At 32.7% G+C, this 25,381-nt stretch overlaps 3 protein-coding genes across 5 annotated transcripts; all 3 read left to right on the forward strand.

Annotated features, from left to right (window-relative positions):
- Positions 1–1,599: 1,599 nt before the first annotated feature.
- LOC133302589 (nuclear poly(A) polymerase 4-like) lies at positions 1,600–8,418 on the forward strand. 2 transcript variants are annotated; one of them, XM_061502395.1, is made up of 12 exons: positions 1,600–2,211; positions 2,702–2,779; positions 3,272–3,379; positions 4,359–4,421; positions 4,512–4,673; positions 5,097–5,210; positions 5,317–5,379; positions 5,518–5,847; positions 5,949–6,113; positions 6,241–7,581; positions 7,751–7,827; positions 7,918–8,418. In XM_061502395.1, the coding sequence occupies exons 1-12, from the start codon at positions 2,077–2,079 to the stop codon at positions 7,943–7,945; spliced, it is 2,664 nt and encodes an 887-aa protein (XP_061358379.1). In that variant the 5' UTR covers positions 1,600–2,076; the 3' UTR covers positions 7,946–8,418. The 2 variants fall into 2 exon arrangements, with proteins under 2 accessions (XP_061358379.1, XP_061358378.1); XM_061502394.1 differs by having other exon boundaries at positions 7,751–8,418.
- A 4,786-nt stretch (positions 8,419–13,204) lies between these two features.
- LOC133302590 (hexokinase-1-like) lies at positions 13,205–18,223 on the forward strand. Its single transcript, XM_061502396.1, has 9 exons — positions 13,205–13,476; positions 14,269–14,419; positions 14,560–14,742; positions 15,263–15,337; positions 15,487–15,642; positions 15,764–15,862; positions 15,955–16,085; positions 17,132–17,213; positions 17,882–18,223. The coding sequence occupies exons 1-9, from the start codon at positions 13,205–13,207 to the stop codon at positions 18,221–18,223; spliced, it is 1,491 nt and encodes a 496-aa protein (XP_061358380.1).
- Positions 18,224–20,748: 2,525 nt separating this feature from the next.
- Positions 20,749–23,869, forward strand: LOC133302588 (auxin-responsive protein IAA26-like). Of its 2 annotated transcripts, XM_061502393.1 has the most exons (6): positions 20,749–20,812; positions 21,080–21,413; positions 22,062–22,351; positions 22,803–22,992; positions 23,351–23,415; positions 23,500–23,869. In XM_061502393.1, the coding sequence occupies exons 2-6, from the start codon at positions 21,169–21,171 to the stop codon at positions 23,541–23,543; spliced, it is 834 nt and encodes a 277-aa protein (XP_061358377.1). In that variant the 5' UTR covers positions 20,749–20,812; positions 21,080–21,168; the 3' UTR covers positions 23,544–23,869. The 2 variants fall into 2 exon arrangements, with proteins under 2 accessions (XP_061358377.1, XP_061358376.1); XM_061502392.1 differs by lacking the exon at positions 20,749–20,812 and having other exon boundaries at positions 20,833–21,413.
- The last annotated feature ends 1,512 nt before the right edge of the window (positions 23,870–25,381 follow it).

Raw genomic sequence — 25,381 nt, forward strand, 5'->3', positions numbered from 1 at the left:
CATTTCTACCCACAAACAATTTTTCCCATATATATATATTTTTTGGATAACAACAATGTATTGTCTTTATTCCAATGACATTACAATTTCTTTAACTTTTATGTCAGTGGCAATGTACCGTTACAAATTTTGAAATTACCTAAATTTGCCTTTAAATTTTAATTAATATATTAAGAGTTTTTTCTTTTCATTGTTTTCCATTAACTCGCAAACGAAATATATATGTCACATGTTATAAAAAAAAATAAAAAAATATATGTCACAAAACCTTGTTTGTCTATTATTAATTTTCGACAGTTGACTAATTTACTTTTAAAATTGATTTTTCCCTTGAGAATATCAATCTTATCAAAACAGGTCAAAAGTCTATTATAAATACTAATTTAGGTATATTTTGTATTTAACAGGAGTTGATTGCGATTTGTAATTAACAGGAGCTGATTGCGTTTTGTATTTAATAGGAGCTGATTACGTTTTGTATTTAATAGGAGCTGATTGCGTTTTGTATTTAGTATGAGCTGATTGTGTTTTGTATTTAATAATAGGAGATGATTCTGTTTTGTATTTAATAAGAGCTGATTGCGTTTTATTAAGAGTTGCCATTTTACGAGTTGATATCAATGCTTTCACGCTCTTTTGAGATATTTAATCGATTAAATATAAGTTTTAATCGATTAAATAAATTAAGAAGGAGATTTAATCGATTAACTTGAAGATTTAATCAATTAAATCTTCAAGTCAATCATTTTTTTTAATTTTGACCATTTAATTGATTAAATTTTCAAGTTAATCGATTAAAGAGGGACATATTGGTAGATAGTTATGAGTAACGAACAAAATGATTATTAATTAATTAATAAGGAGCAAAAGGGTCAAATAGCTTGTAGAGTTACAATGAGAAAATAATTATCATGAAATCTGACAAAATAAAAGCCATATATTAGTGGGATTTGTTTTTTTTTTTTTTTTTTGATATCAAGTGGGATTTGTTTTTCTACGTTGTATAAGAAAACAAATCCTTCATACACATTCCATAAAGAGACGTGTCACTCTTTTTTTAAATAAGTGAATCCCACATTTGATATATCTATGATATGAGATTAGGGCATGTTTGGTGCATAGTATAGGATAAGACCTGATAGTATAAGATCTGATTGTATAAGACCTGATTAAATTTTAATACTATCCAGCGTTTAGTATGATATTGTATAAGATAATATCCTCCAATATTTTAAAAAGTAATATATTAAAAAAATTTATTTTAATATATAAATATTGAAATGATATATTAGTTCTTGTAAATTGTACTTGTAAGCAATATTAATACATCAACTCCTTATCAGGCCTAATCCACCACTCCTAAGCCGGATTAAGTTATACATCATTTTGATATATAAAGGGGTCCTGCTGTATAAGCTTATACTATACAATGGTCACACAAAACAACTAAAAATATCATAACGTATAATATAAGCTTATATTATCGGACCTTATAGATCTCAGTAACGAGGCCCATATTTTCTTACATTATCAGGTTTATTTTTCCCTATATAAATACACAATAACAAAATATCCCAGAAAAAATCCAAGGACGCGTTAACCCCACTATTGCGTTCACCGCGCTTTCTCTCTCTTTTTTTCTCCCCTCTGTGCTGAGCTCACCCGCACCGTTGTCTCTCTCTATCTCTCCCCGAAGTCTTCCTCTTCTTCCTCTTCTCGTTTCTTTAACCTTTCAGATCCGATTTAGCCCCAACCTTCCATTCTCCCCTCTGATTTTTCCCTCCTTTTTATTTTGTTTTCGTTGTTGGGATCTAGGGCTTCTAATTCCTCGTTTTAATTGCAACGCTTCCGATTTTTTTTTCATCCGCTTTTCTGTTTCCTGCGTTTTAGGGTTCCAATTTCCTGTCCAATTCGATTCCCCATTATGGGTTGCCTCTGAATTCTCGATCCGTTCCTTTTTTCTTTCTTTCTTAAAATTGTGTTTTCTGGGGTTCGATTTATTTGAGGCTATTATTATTAGAAAAAAAAGAAAAATAAAAAAAGGTTCATTCTTTTGAATTTTTGGGTGGTGAGATCATGGGGAGCTCTGAAGGATTGGGAGCTTCGTCGAAACCTTCTCAGGCGCCGCCGAAACATTATGGTGTTACGAAGCCCATATCAATGGCTGGCCCGATGGTTGCTGATCTGCAAAGGACTCTGGAGTTAGAGAAGGTTTGCTTCATTGCTTTATATATATGTACACACACAAGGAGGAATAGGTTAATTTATTATCACTCTTATAATTTTATATCAAAATTTATTGATAGATTGTGGATTGAAAGATCTTACCAATATATCATGATTATTAAATATTACATTAGTCCAAAATTATTTAGTATTCTAATGATATTCAACTGACTATTGTTGTTCAATTTTTAGAAGATTTGACAAAAAATCTAAGTAACTAAAAGTCTATATTCTCAACACTGTTCATTTTTTACAAGATTTTACACAAAATCAAGGTAATAAATTTTCGACTATGTTCTTAACACTGTTCAATTTTTACAAGATTTGACACAAAGAATCAAGGTAATTGGTAGTTACGGAGTTAGTGAATGATAAGTCTTATACTATATTCTTAATATATACATGCGGTATGCCCTTTCGTTGTCAGCGGTTTATTAATTAACTTGACTGAAAAATTATTTGCTGGGTGTGCAAGTTTCTCGTTGATTCAGGGCTTTACGAGAGCAAAGAGGAAGCTGCCAAGAGAGAAGAGGTCCTTCACCGACTTGGACAGGTAGAAAGAGAGGAAGTTCTGTTTTGATTATTCTTCGTTATAATGACAGATTTTTTGGCATTGCTCAATCAATATAATTATTTGACGAAAACAGATTTTTTAAGATACCAATATTGAAGATGATGAAACTAAGAGTTGTATGGGTAAATATGGAACTATATGTTTTAATTGATCAGCATGGATGTTCATTTTTGGCATTGGGGGGAGCTTAGTCTCATTGCTATTGCATGCTGGTGATAATTATCCCTGGAGTGTTTAAATGCTTGGTTATTATTACTTATCATTTATGAAAGATATTTTGTTGCTTTATCCTGCTGGTAATATTTATTATTGTAGTGATTCAATATTTGCTATTTACCTTTTATCATTTGTTGAAGCTATTTTGTTACTTTATCCTGTTTTAGTATAACTTGGGGAAGTGATTTATTTTATCCCGGATCCATAGCCTTCAGGGTAATTGTCGTTGCTTATAATTTGTTTTCTTTATTTCAGGTAGTAAAAGGTTGGGTGAAGCAACTTACCCGCCTAAGAGGATACACTGATCAAATGGTGGAAGATGCCAATGCTCTCATATTCACTTTTGGTTCTTATCGGCTTGGTGTGAGTTTCCTTCTCTCCTTGCTTGACATGCTCTCCTTCATTTATTTATTTATTGTTGGTAAATTAAACAATGTACTTAATGGATCTTTCTCCACTGTTTTGTGAATATGATAATCTTGCCTAGTGTACAACGGAATGTATGGGGGCTTTTGATATCTTACCTCATTCAGAACAAGCATTCCCCAACAAACATTTACCAAACTTGGGTCCTTTGTGTCCTGGTTCCAAACTTAAACATAATAGAATTGAAACCAAGCACAATAGTATTTGTGGACGTTACAATGAATGCAAAAACCTCCCATGGTTGCCAGTTGTGCATAGATGACGGAAAGAGGGAGACAAGGTGCACCCAGTTGCAAATATGACAGAAAGCGGAGACAGAGTCCCTGGCTAATAAAATAAGATGAAAACCCAATTATACGAAACATTTAGTTTCATGTAGGTTCTTTCTTCTTTTTTTTTTTTTAATTTTTAATTTTTTTTTTAAATATAGCCTAAGGTAGAGAATTAATAGGGCTTTAGGATTTAATGTTTTAAATTTGGTCAGCACATTCACACTGTAGAAAAAACAACTTGGAGATTGAAGCTTACATTTAAGTTAGTGAGTCAAAAATATACTTCAAAAAATATGGAAAAAATAATAAAAAAAGATATTATGGGCCATGCTTAGTTTTCTAAAATGGAACAATTGGGCCTATTAATTTTTTTACCATGCAATAATAGTTTGAAGTTCATGCATAGTGATCCAATTTTAAATGAAATTCGATCCTAAATAGCAATTGGATGAAGTCTACCCGTCAGTTTCGTGTTCCGGAAAAAGTCCCGTACCACGGAAACCATATCATTAATCATTATCCATGTAACATTGTATTAAACTTTGTTTTTAGTCTTCAGTCAAGTTTTGCATGTAATTTGCTGCATCCGTTTTTTTATTTATGGATTAAATAAGCCTTTCTTCTTTGAATTTTTTATGACGCAGGTTCATGGTCCTGGGGCTGACTTAGACACTTTATGTATTGGGCCATCCTATGTGAACCGGGAGGTAGTTTGAGAATGCAAATAACTTTTGAATGTGTTCTTCATCAAAATCATTCTTAATTTTCATGTCTAATCTTACTTATTTCTTAATCAGGAGGATTTTTTCTACACTTTGCATGACATCCTAGCTAACATGGATGAAGTTACAGAACTGCAACCAGTTCCGGATGCTCATGTCCCAGTTATGAAATTTAAGTTTGATGGAATATCAATTGACCTACTATATGCAAGTATTTCTTGCTTAATTGTACCTGACGTAAGTGAAATAATTTTCATTTTCTACATATTCCTTATTCAAAAGATTCTTCTAGAAGAAGGATCCAAGCATACTTTTGTTCTAATCAATGTCTTTGCTTATTAGATTATGAATTTGGGCTATGCGAATTTTAGAATGGGCTTTTGATCCTTCATTTTATTTTGAAATGAATCTTTTACTGCTGAAACATGTTTGTAGATTTTCAGTATTGGTCTTAATGTACAGATTGAACACATGTGTTGTGGAATGCTACTGTTCAAATGTGCTTTATATTGTGTTGGTCTGGATGTTATTAGGAGGTCGAATTGTCAAAGAAGTTAGATTTTAATATTTTCTTTGTGCTGGTAACCTGTATCTTGAGGGTTCTTTCAGGTTTTGTGTGATATAGTTTGGAAACTGTTTTGTTTTCCCATTTATGAACAGGACTTGGATATATCTGATGTGTCTGTTCTGCACAATGTTGATGAGCCTACTGTTCGAAGTTTGAATGGATGCAGGGTTGCAGATCAAATTCTAAAGCTTGTTCCAAATGTTGAGGTAAATTTTTTGTGGGTTGTTTTTTATTGTGTTAAATCAACCATTTCTTATTATTTTTTGTGTCCCATAAATGTTTATATTCAACTGTTTTTTGTTTGGATTGTAGCACTTCCGAGCAACACTTCGATGCTTGAAGTTTTGGGCCAAAAGGCGAGGTGTTTATTCCAATGTGAGTGATATTTATTTTTTTCCCTCTTACTAATCATGTTAAGTCATTTGTTTGCTTTGAATCTCCACCAATATTGTTAATTGCTAGTTGTTTATACTTTATAAACATAACTGTTATTTTTTGTATTTTTATTTTCAGGTGACAGGATTTTTGGGTGGCGTTAACTTGGCACTTCTTGTAGCTCGAGTGTGCCAGTGGTATCCGAATGCAGTTCCAAGCATGCTTGTCTCTCGATTCTTTAGGGTGTATACACAGTGGCGGTGGCCTAATCCTGTCATGTTATGCCCAATAGAGGAGAATCAGCTTGGGTTTCCTGTGTGGGATCCTCGTAAAAATCCTCGTGACCGAACCCATCATATGCCGATAATTACTCCTGCCTATCCATGTATGAACTCTAGTTATAATGTTTGTACAAGCACACTTCGTGTTATGATGGAGCAGTTTCAATATGGCAACCGGATCTGTGGGGTAATGATTACTCTCCTTTTGAGTTTGCTGTAAATATTTTCGATACTAATACCTCTTTGCTACAAATAATTTATGCCTTTGCTTTTGTGGAACAAATCCAGGAAATAGAACTGAATAAAGTCTGTTGGAGTGCTTTGTTTGAGCCATACATTTTCTTTGAAAGCTACAAAAACTACTTGCAAGTTGACATAGTTGCTGCTGATGTTGATGACTTGCGCGCTTGGAAAGGTTGGGTGGAATCACGCCTTCGGCAGCTGACTTTGATGGTATGCTCTTTTATTTATTGTTGTGAATTTAGGATAAGTTTGAAGGTTGTTACATTATTCAATTTGCAAGGTTGGATATCAACTTGATTTTTTAGTCTCATTGATTGGATTTGGATTCTGTGGTCAGATTGAGCGTAACACTTTTGGGAAGTTGCAGTGCCATCCCAATCCTATTGAGTATATGGATACTTCAAGGCGTTGTGCACACTGTGCTTTCTTCATGGGCTTGCAGAGGAAGCAGGGGGATATTGCTCAAGAAGGCCAGCAATTTGATATACGAGGGGCTGTGGAAGAATTTAGGCATTCTGTTAATAGGTACATCTTTTGGAAACCGGGGATGCACATTTATGTTTCTCATGTCCGTAGAAGGCAAATCCCATGCTATGTGTTTCCTGGTGGTTATAAACGATCTCGACCATTGAGGCCTACAACGCAACTGGAGAATCCTCATAAATCATTTCATGAAGATGAGGTTTCTCGGACTGAACATCGTGAGAGAAATAATAAGAGGAAGTACCATGACAAGGTGGGTGTGAAGCAGGATGTTGCACTGAAAAAGCAATGTACCAGTCCTCCTGTGGATACCTTGGCAAGACGCAACTTATGCCTGGATTCTGGTGGTTTGTCTGTTGATTCTGTGTCTAATAGTCAAGAGTCGCGAAATGTGGAGAGCATTCGTTTGTCAACCAGTGGGCAAGATGCGCAACTGGAGAATCCTCATAAATCATTTCATGAAGATGAGGTTTCTCAGACTGAACATAGTGAGAGAAATAATAATAGGAAGTACCATGACGAGGTGGGTGTGAAGCAGGATGTTGCACTGAAAAAGCAATGTACCAGTCCTCCTGTGGATAGCTTGGCAAGACGCAACTTATGCCTGGATTCTGGTGATTTGTCTGTTGATTCTGTGTCTAATAGTCAAGAGTTGCGAAATGTGGAGAGCATTCGTTTGTCAACCAGTGGGCAAGATGCGGAACTGGAGAATCCTCATAAATCATTTCATGAAGATGAGGTTTCTCGGACTGAACATAGTGAGAGAAATAATAAGAGGAAGTACCATGACGAGGTGGCTGTGAAGCAGGATGTTGCACTGAAAAAACAATGTACCAGTCCTCCTGTGGATAGCTTGGCAAGACACAACTTATGCCTGGATTCTGGTGGTTTGTCTGTTGATTCTGTGTCTAATAGTCAAGAGTTGCGAAATGTGGAGAGCATTCGTTTGTCAACCAGTGGGCAAGATGAGTTGGATAGAACTGAGTCTCCTGAACCTGAACCTGAATGTGCCTCGAATTCTAGTGGGATTACATCTGTTACAAGTGATGGTGGTTCTCCTGAAGATGTTGGATCTGTATCAGTGACAGCTTATGTTGAGGATAGCACTTGTGGGACAGATTCTGTCACCCTTGTGGAAAATACGGTGGCACATGGAAATGAAGTATTACAATATGAGCTACAGGAACAGTTGGAGGTTTTGGCTTTTAATTCCTTTCCAAACTCTAATTTTCCTTTTACTTCTTTGCACATCTACTGTTATATTGTTCCAATTAATTTTTTTTTCTTTGGTTAGCTTGTTATGGACAATGTTGTATATTGACCAATTTACCTGTCTTTTTTGTTTTCTGGGGTTTATTGTGAAGCCAAACGCAATGCTAGGGATGGTTCTTAATTCCAAGGGACGAGGTCACTCAGAAGCTGTGCAGAAGCCGGTGATAAGGCATGTTCAATGTTTAATAATTATTGCTTTTGCATCTTGTCTGTCTGTATTTTGTCTTTATACTGTTTCTTGTGCTTTGATATTTCACAGGAGATTGAGTCTAGCATCGACAGTGTGAGAGATCTGTGTGTAGGATTAGATGGCAATGTTTTTAAATGAACATATTGTGCAGTGGAGAAAGCCAGCAATTCCGGTAAGTACTAATTTAAATGGCTGGCTTTCATTTCGCTAATCTTTTCAGGCTTGCTTGTTCCTCGACTGGCATATTAATCTGAAGAGCTGTGGCTGGAACTTATGTCATTTGTACAGTTGGTAATTTTTGTGCATTGTGGTGTCCATGATCACTCCAAACTAACTTCATTGGAGTATGTTAGAATTCTCCCTAAACTTAGTAGGCATACTTTAAAGGCTTTGGTTGTGCTTTGCTTTTTACTTTTTAGAGATAGTGAGAGAGAGAGAGAGAGATGAGGGTGTTGGCTAGTGTAGTTGAGCCCTATAATGAATTTTTGTACTGCCTCCAAGAGGTTTGCATATGAACTTGGCAATGATATGCTACTATCTCAACCTTATCTATATTTCTTGCTTTGTCCTAGCATACTGTTTTATACTAATCTTGGCCTGCTGAACAATTAGACAATATTCCAGTTAAACATGTTCCAGTGATTGGTTATTTACGTGGTTGATACATGCAAACTAAACTGGACTTGCTTGTAGTGGAAGAAATTTGCGCAAATCATCACATTTTCAATCCCATACGTGAATTTTGTGATGTTTCTCACTCACTTATTTTGTTTTTTTAAATCGATTATAACTTTTTAAAGTAAGATGATGGCTTTGTTGGTTACTGCTTTAAATGAAATAAGAATAATATATTAACAAAAAATATATATAAATTTGCCATATTTTATATAGGGAAAGTTATACTTATTATTATTTTTTACTATATTTTATTATTAAATTTTAATTGTTGATTTTCGTTAATTTAATAGTTATAATTTATTGAGTCATATTTATTAATAATGATTAACAAAAATTATGGAAAAAATATTTTTCAGTCACTGGAAATAAAGTTATTTTCAGTGAGTCTAAAACATTGTTGTTTTGTAGTTGTAAGCTTAAAAAATTATAATAATAAAAATTAATATAATCTTATAATAAATTAAAATTATAAAAATACTTTGATTCTTGCGTAAAATATTATTTTTGGTTTACCATAAATAATTTATCTTGGAGAAATCCTTTATACCAACTTTTTCAAGTGTTTTTGTATTGTCGCACCCGCACCATTTCCTAGAATAAAATCTTATTTGTTTCCAAAGGGAATTCGTGTTCGGTAGTAAGATCTGATATACTTTTTTTTAATGACCTTACCTAAATCCTTTCACGTATTGATGCTTTTAATGAAGTCACCTAAATATCTGTAATGTATATTTATTTTTGTGCAGAGATACAATAGTATAATACTATTTTGCAGCAGATATCCATCATTCTAATCTAAATCAAATCCACTCGTTCAGCGAACTGGTATATTGAAATAGGAATGGTGACCCTTTTGTCACGTTTTCCAAAATTTTTTTACCCAATTGACACATGAATAATAATATGTTTTCAAAGTGCTATGAATAATAAAATTTGTTACACTAGTGGCAGAATTTTGTTTATTGAGTTGCACTCTTTTGGTATCTAGTTTACTACTGTTAATAGTGAATTACGTGATAAAAAAATATCAGTCTATTCTGAATAATTTTAAGACATTTGAGAAATTCTGCACAAGTTTCGCTATCATACACAGCGAACTAAGTCCAACACTTTTTTCCTTTTTCTATCCTATATCAGCCATGCTCCCCTTTTAAGCGAGTCACATGATCCAGCAGTAGTAACCAGAATCAGTACCTGTTAGCTCTATGGATAGGAGCTTATTATTTATTAGCCACTGCCCTTAACCATTGGTCTATAGGTTCCCACCTGCCCACCTATTTTAGCTTGTCTATAATCTTTTAGGATTCACTAATATTATATGGATTTTGTTAGTCTCATTTAACATAATATAGTTATCTTATATTGTAGAGAAAAAATAGGTAGGTCTCATCATTAAAAAAGAAAAAAAAGAAAAAGAGGTATACAAAAATTGAAGTAAGAGAAAATGAGAGATGATATCTCATGTGCAAGGTGAATAATATTTTCCATATTATATATATCTCAATATTTTTGCTTTTATTAATGAAAAGATTGATTTAAAAATATTTGTCTTTTAGGTTTTGTTCATTTTTAATATAATTTTTTTTCAACTAAAATTTTACACTTATTATTATGTATTAAATAATCTCCGTCGTTGTAAGATTGTCGACTCATTAATAGAATATGAGTGTTTTTTTAAAATAAAAAATATTAAATTAATAAGTGTTGATAGCGAACTTTTTTATTAATATTATTAATTTAAATATTTATTTAATATTTTAAAATAAAAAATAAAGATGAATCTTTTGAGTATTTACAAAAAAATTTACAGAACAATTTACAAAAAACACATAAACAATACTTATTGCCCAAAAAATCACTCATATTCAGTTAATGAGTTGACAATCTTACAATGATGGAGATTATTTATTACATAATAATAAGTGTAAAAATTTAGTTGAAAAAATTATATTAAAAATGAACAAAACCTAAAAGACATATATTTTCTCATTAATAAAAGAAAAAATATTGAGATATATATAATATTATTGGATCCTAAAAGGTTATAGACAAGCAGAAATAGTTAGTAACCTATAGACCAACGGTTAAGGGTAGTAGCTAATAAGTAATAAGCTCCTATCCATAGAGTTAGCATAGGCACTGATTCTGGCCACTACTACTAGATCAAGTGACTCACATCAAAGGGAGCATGATTGATATAGGATAAAAAAAAAGTGTTAGAATTACTTCGCTGTATAGGATAGCAAATTTGTTTATCGTTGTATTTTAAATGTCTCTCACGTATCCTAAAAGTGTTCAGAATAGACAGACATTTTTTATCACGTAGTTTGCTATTATTAATAGCAAACTAGGTACTAGAAGAGTGCTACATCAGTAAACAAAGTTTGTTATTTGTTGTAGCGAATTTGTATGCTTGATATTTTGAAAAAACTTATTGTTCACATTACAGTTGAGTAATTTTTTTTTAAAAACATGACAAAAGGGTGACTGTTCTTCGAAATAGACACACAAAATGCACGGAGTACAATCTTATTTTTAAAATAGGATTAAATATCCTTAGGAACATCAACAAAAGTCCCATTAGTGGTAAAATGAAATTAATAACGTAAATTTCAAAACAAGTTATCCAATGTAGATTTGATTTTTTCTTCTTCAAAATAATACAACATGTTGTGTATGGAGGGAAGTGCAACCAGTTGCGTCGTAGTTAGGTGAATTGCGCACACTCTATGCGCAACTAATTAGATTGTATCATGAGATTCATGACAAAACATTGGGGTTTTATATTTAAAAACCTGAAATTTATTGTAATCAATTACAATTTAATAAATGATTCTTTTTCCATTTTTGGTTAAATAATTCAGATTGTTTTCGACAAAAATGAAAAAAATAGTTATGAAATCATAAAATTATCATCAATCATAATTTAATAGCTGATTTTTTTTCTTGATTAAATAATTCAAATTGTTGTTTAGTCAATATTTGAATTTCTTTAACAGAAATAAAAAAAATTATAATCAAATCAATATTAATGATGATAGATTTGTGATCATCAATAACAATTTGATAATTAATTTTTTTAAGAAAATAATTCCTATTTTTTTATGAAAATAATTCCTATTTTTTTATGAAAATAAAAAAATAATTATCAAATCGTAATTGATGATAATAAATTATTACAAAATATTATCATCAATCACGTTTTGATAATTGAATTTTTTTTCAATTTTTAGGAAAATACTTTAGATTGTTTTGATGAAAATGAAAAAAAAAAAATATGAAATCGTAATTAATGGCAATAAATTTATTATCTTCAATGTTCTTATTTTTTTAATTTTTAGCAAAATAATTCAATTTTTTGTTTAATCAATATTTAAATTCTTTTCTCTAAAAAATTAAAAAAATAAATTATCAAATCAAAATTAATAAGAATAAATTTATTATAATCAATAACGAGTTGACAAAAGAATTTTTTTATTATGAAAAAAATAATTTAAATTATTATATTAAGTTTAATATCTTAAAAATTATAAGAATTTTTAAAATCACATTGAAAATTTATTTATTATTTTAAATACTTTTCAAAAAATAATAATTTCAAATACGTATTAATTGAATAAATAATAGGAAAAGTATTTCTTCAGGAGATAAAGTTATTTCCAGTGAACTTAAAACGGCATTATTTTGTGTTGTAAGATTAAAAAATTATAATTACAAAGACTAATAAAACCTTGTAATAAATGATAATTATATCACTACTTTGATTTTTATCACAAAACGATATCGTTTTAGGATCATCGGAGATAATTTATCTCGAAGAAATTCTTTATCTATAAATAATTTTTAAATTTATATTAAGGGCAATGTTTTTCTCATGTTATTGGAGAGGAGGAAATCTCCAACACACTCAAATATATGGTGGGGCCGACACATAAAAAATAAAGAAAACAAAAAAATTTATTGCACGCAAAATGAACTTTCACTAACATGAGAAGAGAACTCTCCTACAACATAATTTTTTTTTTCCCTTATATTAATTACCTAATTTTGATTCACATTAGTTTTTACTTACATTACAGGCTACAGCTGCCGAAGGTAAAAGTGAAAATCAATTCTAACATAACATAAGGAGACAAAGGAAGAGGTTCGTGTGCCGAGTGCGGACAATGTTATTGTCTTTCCTCCAAACCAAATTTATTGTCATTGTCTTTCCTCCAAACCAAATTTAACGTTTACACGTGTAAGACCCACAATCATTTCAAAATAATAATTAATTAATTAATTATTTATTTTCAGTAAATAATAATTAATTAATTATTACATTAAATTCGTTTGTCCATTTCCTAATTAACCGCGATATTCAAAATCTCAGATTTAAATTAATTTCATTTCAAAATATTCTTTAATTTTATTTTTTGTGTTTATATAGAGGGAAAATATTTTTTCGTGTTATTGAATATATCTTGTCTGGTGTCACAGAAATATTCACTTTTTATAAAAAAAAATAACCACGTGTTTATATCTCAAATGAGATAAGACTTTAGCAACACGAGGTTATTAACTCTCTTATATACATCTCTCTCTGTATATATATAAATAAACATAAAAACGTGAGAAAAACAAGACACTTGGTAAATTTGGATTGTTGTGTATAAGAATTTAATCACGTAAACAGAGGATGGGGAAGGTGGTGGTGGCTGCGACGGTGATCGGCGCCGCGACGGCGTGCGCGGTGGCTGCGCTGGTGGTGCAGAGGTATATGAAGAAATCGAGACGGTGGGGAAAAGCAATGTCGATATTGAAGGAGTTGGAGGAGAAATGTGCGACACCCGCATGGAAGCTGAATCAGGTTGCGGATGCAATGACGGTGGAGATGCATGCGGGTCTTGCTTCTGAAGGTGGTAGCAAGCTCAAGATGCTCATCACTTACGTTGATAATCTTCCAACTGGGTATTGCATTTTTCAATTCTCTTTCCTTGATCTTGCATTTGATCCAATCCACCTTGATCTTATGGACTTAATACATTTGTTTTTTTTTTTTTTTTTTTTTAATTTGATTGATTTCAGTTTATTTGGGTTGTTGTCCTAAAACAAATCTAAATCCATTTCCAATATCAAAATTTCATTTTTCTTGGTTAATTGTTGTTGGGGTGGTAGATTTATTTTGTTTGTTCATAACTACGTTTTTGGTTGATGGATTTTGAGGCTCGGATGATTCTCTAGCTATTCCATCTCATTGATTATTCAAATGCAATCTCTATAATAGAGGGAAGTTGTATTTTGCATTGGTCACTCATGTTATGGTGTGTGATTGATTATATCAAAGGATATGCCTTTGTCTTACTAAAATAGGTTGGTCGGAATCTCTATGAGCATACTGAATCTATCCTTTATTTTTGTGTGTGTGCTGTTTCACTTTTTGTAGTAGCACAATTCAAGAATGCTATAAAATTGCAAAGCAACAACAATTATAGCGAATAAGGTGTAATTGTTTTTCTTTAGCCAGGTTTTAGATACAGAATCACATGAATTCATATTTATGGGGTTTATTGCTTATTCTCTGAAAATTGCTGTGCAAGGGCATTATGTCAGTAACATTTCATATTTCAACAGCTAAAGTTTTCTGAAGTCAATGTACTTTTTCTTTCCTTATATGTGTTTTTGAACGTTTTGAAATCATAGAGATGGTGAACAAATATTTTACTGTCTGGTCCCTCTTATGCTTTCCTCCCTTTTTCATAGGAAAGAGGAAGGACTATTTTATGCACTGGACCTTGGAGGGACTAATTTTCGCGTTTTACGTGTGCAACTGGGAGGCAAGGATGGTGGTATTGTTAGTCAGGAATTTACTGAGGTGTCAATTCCTTCTAATTTAATGGTTGGGTCATCAAATGTAAGTCCTTTTTTTCCCTATCAACATCAATTTCCTCTTTTTGCCTCACAATTGTTGTTCACTATTTTTCCTAACAATGCTTAATTGCTTGATGCAAGCCGTATGAGAAATATGATCAATCTAAAAAAATTGTGATTCAGGCACTCTTTGACTTCGTTGCAGCAGAACTTGCAAAATTTGTTGCCCAAGAAAGTCAGGATTTTCAAGTTCCTCCTGGTAGACAGAGGGAGCTAGGTTTTACCTTTTCCTTTCCTGTCATGCAAACGTCAATTGCTTCTGGGAACCTTATCAAGTGGACGAAAGGCTTCAACATTGATGATACAGTTATTCCTGAATCCTGATTGCTTTGATGTCTTCTACATTCTTTCAGATTGATTATCTCCTTGTCTGTGGATTATAGCACTTCAGAGATATAAATTACTGATGATTAATTCCTGCATCTCCAATTACAAACCCTAACGTTGAATTTTTAATTGCATCACAACTTAATAAGAGGATATGTTCATGAGATCCCAACATTTATTTTCGTGTTAATTTAAATATCACAAATATAAATTGTTAGCTCATTTATCTAAATTTGTCAGTAATCAGTATGATAACTTTTTCATTTATCTTCTGTATCTCTTTATATTTTCGCAGACAGCATAGATGATTCCGCTAAACTGGTTTATATGGAAGTAGCTTAGACTTGGTGCAGATAGTCATTAATAGCTTTAAGTTCTTATATATTTACTTGTTACTACTATTGCAACTATTAATTTTGGAGAATTATGGGTTTATACTCTAGAAACTGCTTTTCTATTGCCTTTGTATTTATACATAGTTTCATTGTTGTTCAAATAGGTTGGCCGGGATGTTGTGGCAGAATTGACAAAAGCCATTGAGAGACAAGGTCTTGATTTGCATATAACAGCACTGGTAATTAAAGTTTTTGATTCTTTTGCATGACATAAAATGATAAGACTTTTAAATCTTCTGGAGTTTTTGATAGATCTCAAGGCAGATGACTTTTCATGGTATTATGTTTTTGATCTGTAAAGTCTGTACTTATATTATATCTACACTAGGTCAATGATACAGTTGGGACATTAGCAGGAGGTCGATACACAAACAACGATGTTATTGCTGCCGTAATTTTAGGTACTGGTACAAATGCAGCTTACGTGGAGCGTGCTCAAGCAATACCAAAATGGCATGGTCTTTTGCCCAAATCTGGAGAAATGGTGAGCAATTCCTATCTTACTTTCCTTTGGCTGAGTGTGTAGTCTACAATGGCTACAGATTATATTTTATGTATGGTAGAATAAATATTGAAGCTTCTCTGAATGTGTGATATGACTGTAGGTTATCAACATGGAGTGGGGAAACTTCCGGTCTTCACACCTTCCACTAACTGAGTATGATTATGCATTAGATGCCGAGAGTTTAAACCCTGGCGAGCAGGTGAGTTTGTGTTACTTCTAAGTACCATCTTATCTGCCTTAAATAATGAGGTTATATAATTTTTTTTCCTGAAAATTTCAACCATACTTCAGATTTTTGAGAAGATAATTTCTGGCATGTACTTGGGAGATATTGTTCGTAGAGTACTATGCAAAATGGCTGAAGAAGCTTGCTTTTTTGGGGACACTGTTCCTCCAAAATTGAAAGTAACATTCGTATTAAGGTACAATGCTAGGCTTTTGACTAGCCACTCTGTTATTGTGATCTTGTTTATTCATTATTTTTCTATCTGTTTTATCACTATCTCCCCCCACCCCTCCCACCCCCTGAAAATCATTTTTCAAAATTGCTGTTTATGTCAGCAGTTGAATTTGAACAAAAACTTGCTTGGTTGATTGCTTCATAGTTCACTATGAAGTTGAATGTTGTGTTTACAATTATAAGTCCATTAATTTGTACATGGGTTGCTTCCCCTTTATGCTTCTATATAGATATGATTCTCTGGTTCCAAAGAACATGAAAAAGAAAGAAAAACAAGCAAAAAGACAAATATAGAGGAAAAACATTTTTATCGTCGCATTATTTATTCTGTCTGAAATAGCTGTCTTTGGGGTAAACATTTTACATTGAAGCAAAGAAGTCTGACCTCTCTTTGGAAGAGGGTAGTACTCTTTTGCTCTGTTCTACTGCCTTTAGAAGGATCCTTTTGGCTGTTGTCCTCTCTTAAAGAAATAGGTTATGTGGTAAAGGGGAGAGCTTTGCAAGGAATCATAAATCTGATAAGGTTTTCATAGCCATCATAATGAAAAATAGGGGGCGGGGTCGAATTTTTTACATTGCCACTCAGTGACTTGCATGTGGAGTAGGATTCTTGGTTGTTTGTTGGTGAATCTTCACTCTTCAATGTGTCCTTAGAATTTGAAACACTTTCTGTTAATCTAGTTGGGAGGTTTTGGCAGGGGACAGTATGGAAAAGTTTTATGGCTATATGTTTTAGATGCAGTTCTTTGGTGTCTCTGGTTGTCCTTTAAGTTAACTGGCCAGGAGACAAGATAGTAGATGGTGAAAACTTTTGAGTATTCAATAGTTAGTCCTTCAGAAATACTTAATGTTTTTTTTTTGGATAGTGAAATACTTAATGTTTTAATACTGCTCACACTGGCTCATGATTTCATAATAATCTTAAATTCCAAGATTGCTGTGCTTCTTATAATTACTGGTATTATCATCGAAAAATTTATATCATGTCCGTCAGCATTGGATGTGCAGGACACCGGATATTTCTGCAATGCATCATGACTCGTCTGCTGATCTCAGTGTGGTTGGAAGCAAACTGAAGAAAATTTTCGAGGTATATAAAATTTCTCTATTCTATTTGGATAAAGATGTAAAGAACCTTGGAATACACCACCCCAAAAGCTAGCTCAAAGGGTAGGAGTGCCCAAGGCCTTATAAACTCCACATTAATTGGACATACAACCAATGTGGGACTATATATCTCAACACGCCCCCTCACACAAGAGCCCATTGGGCTTGAAGAGTGGACAATGCAACAGGCCCAGCCTACCTGTGCTAAGAAATTCCACAGGAGAAAGTGGAGGACAGTGAGGTTTGAACCTGGGATACGAGGCTCTGATACCATGTAAAGAACCTTGGGATACACCACCCCAAAAGCTAGCTCAAAGGGTAGGAGTGCCCAAGGCCTTATAAATTCCACATTAGTTGGACATACAACTAATGTGGGACTATATATCTCAACAAAAGATATACCCGGAAGGGTTTTTATAGCATGTGTATAATTATAATTATATGTTTTGAAAGCTATTTCAAGTGACAGTGTTATAGAGATGTTCTCTATGTGCTTACAATTCGAGTCCAAGCTTGACATATCAATTACCTTCAATGTTCTAGTTATTTAAACTTGTGATTCATGTTGAGAATTCCAACTTCTAAAGGTTGCACTTGCACTGGCATTTAAACTTATATAAACTTAACTTATGTCCTCCTTTCCAACACTAGATATCTGATACCTCACTGGAAGTGAGGAAAGTGGTTGTTGAGCTCTGCAATATTGTTGCTACCCGTGGTGCTCGTCTTTCTGCTGCTGGCATCTTAGGTATCCTGAAGAAGTTGGGAAAAGACACCGTCAGTGATGGTAATGAGGGTCAGAAGAGTGTGATAGCCATGGATGGTGGATTGTATGAGCATTACACCGAGTATAGCAAGTGCCTAGAGAATACCCTTAAAGAATTGCTTGGTGAAGAAGTCTCAGAAAATATCATCATTGAGCACTCCAATGATGGTTCAGGAATTGGTGCTGCCCTTCTTGCTGCTTCTCATTCCCAGTATCTTCAAGGCTAATAATAATGATCTTGATATTGGGGTTTGTATCAATTATTTTTTGTGGTCGTCATTTTTCATTTTTGACCACAGCAGTCTTGGGAGGGTTGACTTTTACACACATTCTTAAAGCCAATTTTTGCATTATTTGCTTGACATCATTTCTTCACTTCATATATTTAATTCATTCTGGAAAGTTTATGCAATTTTCCCTTACCGTGTTAGACTTAACATCATATTTCACGCCACCTGAATCTACATTTTTTTTAGGATAGGATATCTTTCGTGCCTCAATTATTGGATTAGGTACTTGCTAGTGATAGGACAACAGTGAGTTGTTGGATCAAAAAGTGCAAAATTAGGACTTGGAAGCCGCTAAGTGACACACTGGTTTCTTGTGGTACATTAGATGACCCATTTAGGCCTGACCTAGTAGGGTCTGCGATTCGACTTAGATCAGGTTAGATTTGGCCTATTATTATATACAGTCAAATATAAAAGGTTCGGGCTAAAAGAAATATATTTAGAAAATAAGTCATAGGATTTCTTTTATATGCTAGATTTATAAGCCTACAGTCTAGTTTATATCATATTATTTATTTTAAATTAAATAAATAAATTATTATTTTAAAAATTTCAAATAATAAAATAATATTATTTTTATTATTGAATGTTTAAATAGACTAACAAGTCTAGGTCAAGATTTTTGTTTTTTAAATATGGGGAAGGATATTGTGACAACTAAGTTGTGTTACTACCAAGTGACTACCAATCAATCTTACCGTTAGATCGATTATGTTGATCTAACGGTTATATTTATTTCCATCTTTGTATGGTCATGATTCTCCAAATTTAATACTTTTTATTTATTTTCACCTTTGTATGGTTATGATTTTTCATATTTAATGCTTTCACTTTAAATATAGGGAATCATGACCATATAAAGATGGAAATAAATATAACCGTTGGATCAACATAATTGATCTAACGGTGAGATTGATTGGTAGTCACTTGGTAGTAACACAATTTGGTTGTCACAATATTCTTCTCCTTTAAATATAGGCAATATCAGATTTATAATTGGGGCTTATACAAAGTTAACAGACCAAATCAGATCTAAATTATTTTATACAGACTTAAGCTACTTAAGCGAAAGACGAAAGCCAAATCTAATCCGATGTATTTACACCCTAGCCTTAGATGCCATTTGGGGAACTAGGCACCGCACTATGATATTTCTCCTCGACGCATTTGCAGGGTTTGTGGAGGTTATTTTTTGGCCTTGAAAAAAGTTTTTCTTTTTCTTTTTTTTAAAAGTGAATGCATATTTTTTTTTTGGTAATCTAAAGTGAATGTCTTTAAAGTGTATATGTAAAAGTATATATCATTAATTTAATTTATAGTACATTATAATCTTAAAATATTAAAATTGTGAGGTGGATATCACTTTGCTTATCAAGGGTTTTGTTCAATTCAATTTTTTTAAAAATGACTCATAAGTGTATCCCAAAAAAAAGTTTTCTTTTTCAGTTTATATAACTCTTAAAAGTAAATAATAACACAAACTAACCTAGAATATAATTTTTTATTATTTGATATTTAAATTTAAATAGTGTTAAATTTAAATAAGATTATCTCCATCTCACACTCGCTATTCGAGTTTAACGGATAGTGGTTTTAGTGTTATTATTCATTTCATAAAATTATATCAAATTGAAGTGATTTATTTCATAAATTATACCTTCTTTCATTTTTCCTTTTATTTTCATTAATGTATTGAATTGTATTCGCAAAATTAATTTTTTAAATTTTTTTAAGAAAAAAGAGAGAGTGACTCCTGGTTCAGCTATTATGATCAGATTACAGATTTGAGAGTTGCCCTTCTTTTTATCGTAAATAATAAAGAAAAACTCTTTTAACATTTTTTGGGGTCCAATTCATATGACACGTCTAATGATATTAGGGAATATCGCTACTTTCATACATCGTATGGACCTATATGAGTATACGTAGACAGATAGAGAAACATAGTTACAGAGCAGACAAAGATCATGGGACTCAACGTTTTTGGGATTTGATGTTTTTAGAAAATAATTTTATTTTTTATACACATATAAAAGTGTGTAAGGAGCCATATAGAGAGAAGAAAAAAAATAAATCATTTATATTTTTATTTGTGTTAAAGAAATAATTTTCTCTTATATAACATGAGAGATATTAAACTCATATTTTTATTGCTGAATAAGCAATTCCTCTCACTTCTAAAAAGAAAAAGAAAAAAGGCAACCATTCGTGCATCAATTCAATTTAATTTTACTTTAAGCCCTCAAAATGTGTTGTAAAGTCTTATCCGCCTGACTTAAACTGCGCTTAACAGAACAACTTTTGACATTAACTAACATCATTAGTAAAAGTGAAAAACTTTTTGTCCTTTGTGCCAACAAGGAAAGGACTTGAGTGTGCAAGTGTCCCTCTTTTTATTCGAACTTTGAATTTTGATTCCTACCAAAGAAAAAAAAAGATGCAAAAGTGTTGAGGGCATGTCTGGGGTAGTGTGCTAACAAAGCCAAAGTCATTGTAGGAGCTAAGCTTACTGTGTCAAAGTTTCAGGTTACGTGCGTTATGCTCTAACTCTTTCCCAGTTTTGGGTTATTAGGCAAGGGGAATCTCACTAGTTTGATCAATCTGTTCCTCCTCTGAAATCCCCTCCTTAAAAAGTGGAAAGAAAGAGAACCCACCAACCGTGTGAATCAAAGATTTAAAGCAAACTTAGTCAACAATTTCATGCTATTATAATATAGCTCCCTCCTCCTTTCTCTAAGTACTTGGTTGTTCAAGGTTTTTGCACTGGTTTATAGCTAAAAGGTTTTATTATAGGTTCTTGTGGGAGGTGGTTCAGATATCAAAGGTTCAACTCAGAACCAAAAGCTTGTTCATAAAGGTAAAGAAGCAGAATTGCAAGCAAGATGTGGCAAAGAAGCCACAAGTCTTCAGAGGAGAGGAAACTTGAGCTTAGACTTGGTCCACCTGGTGAAGAGTCTCTCATTGAAAACATTAAAAGAGAAAGAGATGAATCACCACTCCCTCTTGGTTACTTCTCAACTCAGAAAATATCTACTTCTGATTCCACATGCTACCACCGGCATAATCAATACCATGCTAAAGCTAAAGCTTCATCAGTTCTTCAGCTCCCTTCAAGCCCACAGAAAAGGTGCTCCTGCTTTTCTCTCTTGTATCTGCATATTTTGAACATTTTGTATCAGAGAATACTCATTCCCAGAGTCAAGTTTTATGTTGTTGTGTCCATGCAAAGTTATGCGTTTCTACAATATGTTATATGTATGTTATAAACCACTTTCCAGAGTGAGAATTAATAATGAAGCTATTCATTAGTAATTGCAAAACAAATTTTCTGTATATTTTCATAGCCATAGCAATCCTCATCCACAAAACAAAACAAGGGCAATTTTTAGATTTGAAACATTTTTCTCTTCACTGGCTGTTTTTGGTCTATTATATTTCCTTGCTATTTCTGATTGCTGATGCTATCTGTCATTTATTATGTCCCTTCCTCATCTAGTCTTGAAATTTGACATTGGTGTGTCTGGCCTTGTCTATATTTCCTTTCCTCTCTTCCTTCATCTTCCACTGTCTTGTGCTTTTATCTTCTTTGGTCCCTCCTGGTGAAAGGGTATTCTTGCTTGCTTGGTGGGTTCAATAAAATAAATTAAAAGTACTAAATATGAGAAATTGAATGACTATGCTGATATGCTATTTGTCTTCTTTTTAGTGTAGTTGCTTATTATTTTTACTGTTCACTTTTCATGCCTAATTTTCTACATGGACCTATCTGAAACAGAAATGCTCCTGTTCCAGTAGTGGGTTGGCCTCCAATTCGTTCTTTCAGGAAGAACCTTGCAAGTGGAAGCTCTTCTAAGCAGTCTTCTGAGTCCCACCAACAACATCAGCATGTTGTTCCAGACAAGGTTGCTGCTGGTAAAAAACCTATTGACAACTCAGGTAAAAGCATGTTTGTGAAGATCAATATGGATGGAGTTCCCATTGGGAGAAAAGTGGACATCAATGCTTACGATAGCTATGAAAAACTTTCCTCAGCTATTGACGAGCTCTTTAGAGGCCTCCTTGCAGGTAATATTCATGGGCCTTTTAGTTCAATACTTCAATAATTGTGTCACCTGTGCTCAATTTAGTCACATTTGTTTATTCATTTGTTGTTGACATAATTGTTTGAGAGTGGAAATATTTTCCTTCGGTAATGAAAGCTAGTCTTGACAGGTATTATCCTTTTGTTAGCTATACCCTTTGACCAACTAGTATGTTACTAAAATTATGGCAAAATGTGTCCTTGGTTTGGCTATGATATTTCAATATTTAAATCTTGCTCTATTGCAATTGAATATGATAGTCAATCTTTTTCCACCTAACACATTTTTTTTTTAATGTAAAATTTCCAAATGGCCTTTTATACCAATTTGCCTTTATATATATGGCCTTTTATACCAATATGCCTTTATATATATATATATTTGTTTTGCTTCTTAAACTCATTTTCTGATTATAATAATGAAACTTGATGCAGAGATAAATTTATGTCACAATGTCTTCCCCCTCGGATGTTCTACTCAAAGTGATTCCTCTGCTGTTGGAAATCACAAGAAGCAAGAGGGAGAGAAAGCAATTAAGGGTTTATTGGTTGGAAGTGGGGAATATACTCTTGTTTATGAAGATAATGAAGGAGACAAGATGCTTGTTGGGGATGTGCCATGGCAGTAAGCATCTTATCAATGTGCATCTGATGCATTTTTATTTATCTTATTCTATTCAATATTTTATTCCATGATTAGAGTTTGGGGGCTAAAGCCAAAGTAACCTTTGTTCTTAAAACTATTATAGTAACAATTACTACATAAATATAAACTATTCACCTTTTCATGCAATGTCTGTTTCTCACGTGAAAACAATTGTATGACTCTTGAAATACAAATAAGCTAGAAAGAACTATTGCAATTGTCTTTTCCCTATGCTAATTTTTTTTTTTTTTTTAATGATTAAGTTATTGCTAGAAAACTGTATTGGAAGCAATGATTTGTTATTATATGATTCCTTTTTAATGTGTATGCTTGGCAGCATGTTCGCATCAACAGTGAAGAGGCTGCGTGTGTTGAAGAGTTCTGATCTTCCTGCTTTTACCCGTGAGTTGAAGTCTTTGACTTGATAGAGAAGAATTAGGCTGTTTTGGTTGTGATTATTGATTGAAGAAACGTTCTTGTTCTCAGTTGGTAGCAAGCAAAACAAGACACCCCACTTGACCCGGCAATGAGAAATGAAGGATTAGGCTGTTTTTGCTTTACATTTTGGTTCCTTTGTTTGATAAAGAGATCAGGGAATGAAATGTTCAATTTCTAAGTTCTGTGTATGAGTTATCTTGTTTTTGATTTAATTGTTTATGTATTGTAAAAATAGTACAAGGAAGACTCTACGGATGTGTGCATCTATGATTTACTGTTTAGCAGCCATTAACTTGTAATGGCTTGTATTACGAGTCCCTTTTGTAGCTTTGATCATAGGGTTGTTCTTTATCAAAGTCATTTTCTTATGGTCATGGTAAAGTGCGCCCATGATTGGATTTTACCCATTTCACCGTTATTGGCCTATCAAAATTTGGGTTACACGTTTTGATAATGCTAAATCTTTCAATTATCATGTAACCAAGTTTTGAACTTATAATAACATTTTTTTATGAGTCTGCCGAATTTGAAAACTTGTTGAACAATTTATTTCTTGGATTTTTATTTCCGCAATTTAATATGCCTCAATATCAATATCTTCTGCGAGTGAATTTCAATAATCAATGAAGTTCTATCCAAGCAAAATGCAGATGGGGGATTTACTTATTAAGTGGTGCAATTTGGAGCCTTGAAGCACACCTAAGTACTTTATTTATCTAATTTTAAGTGCAAGCCCACGACCATATATGGTCCCTTTAGGATATTTATTTTATGGCATGGAGGATTACACGCTTTATGATATATGAGTAGCTTGTAGCTTAAAAAAAAGAGAATCCAAACAGGCACTAAGTTCCTAGTATAGTTGGACCACGAACTGCACCTACTACATACATTCTGATGGCTATGCTCCTCTACTTGGTTTTTTTTTTTTTGTAAGATCTCTACTTGTCTAGGTGCATTTGTTTAGAATGTGACTTCCACACAATATTTGATATTAGAGAATCATACAACAATTTTGCCACGGCAAGAAGATGTGATTTCTTCTTCTAACACTACCATGGAGAGCGGGGAAAAAACCAAGGTCAAATTAATGTTCTATAAACAAAACTGAAAATCAAATTATCAAAAAATTTCGGTTAGTTTAAGGGAAATAATAGTTTTATTTGTAGGAGACTATTACCTTATGTCATAGACACTTCAACTGTCACTTTTTTTTTTAATTGTGAGTCCCATCATTTTGTGTCTTAGCATAAAATATATTATCTCCTACAACATGAAAATAGACAAGCCCTTAGTTTAATTGGTTAAATTAATGATCTACCATGTTTAACTTCAAACTGAATAATATAATAACAATGATTGAACTGAACAAATTGGCAAGTTCACGGTTTAACCGGTTAGGGAGAAAATGTTAGCTACTAGATCCGACTCAATGGGAGATTGCACCCCAATACCAATGAATATTGGACACAAGGTCCATTAAAGGGTGGTGGGCTCGGCATGGCCCGTTTGCAAATTTCAACGTATTTCATTGCAAGGAAATTTTTGTCTAAAATCAACTTATCTGCACAAATAAATATAAAATTACTTTTAAATTTTAATTAGTAAAAATAGTGATGTATTTTAAGTAAAATTAAAATTAAATATTCTAATTTATATACTTTGCATACAATTCTAAAATAATTTCATCCTAATTACAAATACATTCCCACTTGTGTTTCTTATATTAACTACTCGTATTAGAAATTTGAAGTTTAGCTGATTTTGTAAGTGTATACTAAGATTGTCTGAAAGGAATTTAATTTCGATTAAAGCAAAAGTATGAAATGAAAATACTGTATATATAAGTTAGTGTCAATATCTAACGTCTAGTGTCAATACTGAAAATATCTAACGTTTCTATTGTTGTTAGTGACTTAAGAATATTTGG

This window comes from Gastrolobium bilobum, unplaced genomic scaffold (genome assembly GCF_033153095.1).
Source record: "Gastrolobium bilobum isolate Gb01-03AN ecotype WA unplaced genomic scaffold, APGP_CSIRO_Gbil_v1 utg6257, whole genome shotgun sequence".
Lineage (NCBI taxonomy): Eukaryota > Viridiplantae > Streptophyta > Magnoliopsida > Fabales > Fabaceae > Gastrolobium > Gastrolobium bilobum.

Coding starts and splice junctions, on each gene's coding strand:
- LOC133302589 (XM_061502394.1), top strand. CDS start 2,077: ATGGGGAGCTCTGAAGGATTGGGAGCTTCGTCGAAACCTTCTCAGGCG. Junction 3,380..4,358: donor TTGGTTCTTATCGGCTTGGT/GTGAGTTTCCTT, acceptor TTTATGACGCAG/GTTCATGGTCCTGGGGCTGA. Junction 4,674..5,096: donor CTTGCTTAATTGTACCTGAC/GTAAGTGAAATA, acceptor ATTTATGAACAG/GACTTGGATATATCTGATGT.
- LOC133302590 (XM_061502396.1), top strand. CDS start 13,205: ATGGGGAAGGTGGTGGTGGCTGCGACGGTGATCGGCGCCGCGACGGCG. Junction 16,086..17,131: donor AAAGTAACATTCGTATTAAG/GTACAATGCTAG, acceptor TTGGATGTGCAG/GACACCGGATATTTCTGCAA. Junction 17,214..17,881: donor AACTGAAGAAAATTTTCGAG/GTATATAAAATT, acceptor TTCCAACACTAG/ATATCTGATACCTCACTGGA.
- LOC133302588 (XM_061502393.1), top strand. CDS start 21,169: ATGTGGCAAAGAAGCCACAAGTCTTCAGAGGAGAGGAAACTTGAGCTT. Junction 21,414..22,061: donor CCTTCAAGCCCACAGAAAAG/GTGCTCCTGCTT, acceptor TATCTGAAACAG/AAATGCTCCTGTTCCAGTAG. Junction 23,416..23,499: donor TGATCTTCCTGCTTTTACCC/GTGAGTTGAAGT, acceptor TCTTGTTCTCAG/TTGGTAGCAAGCAAAACAAG.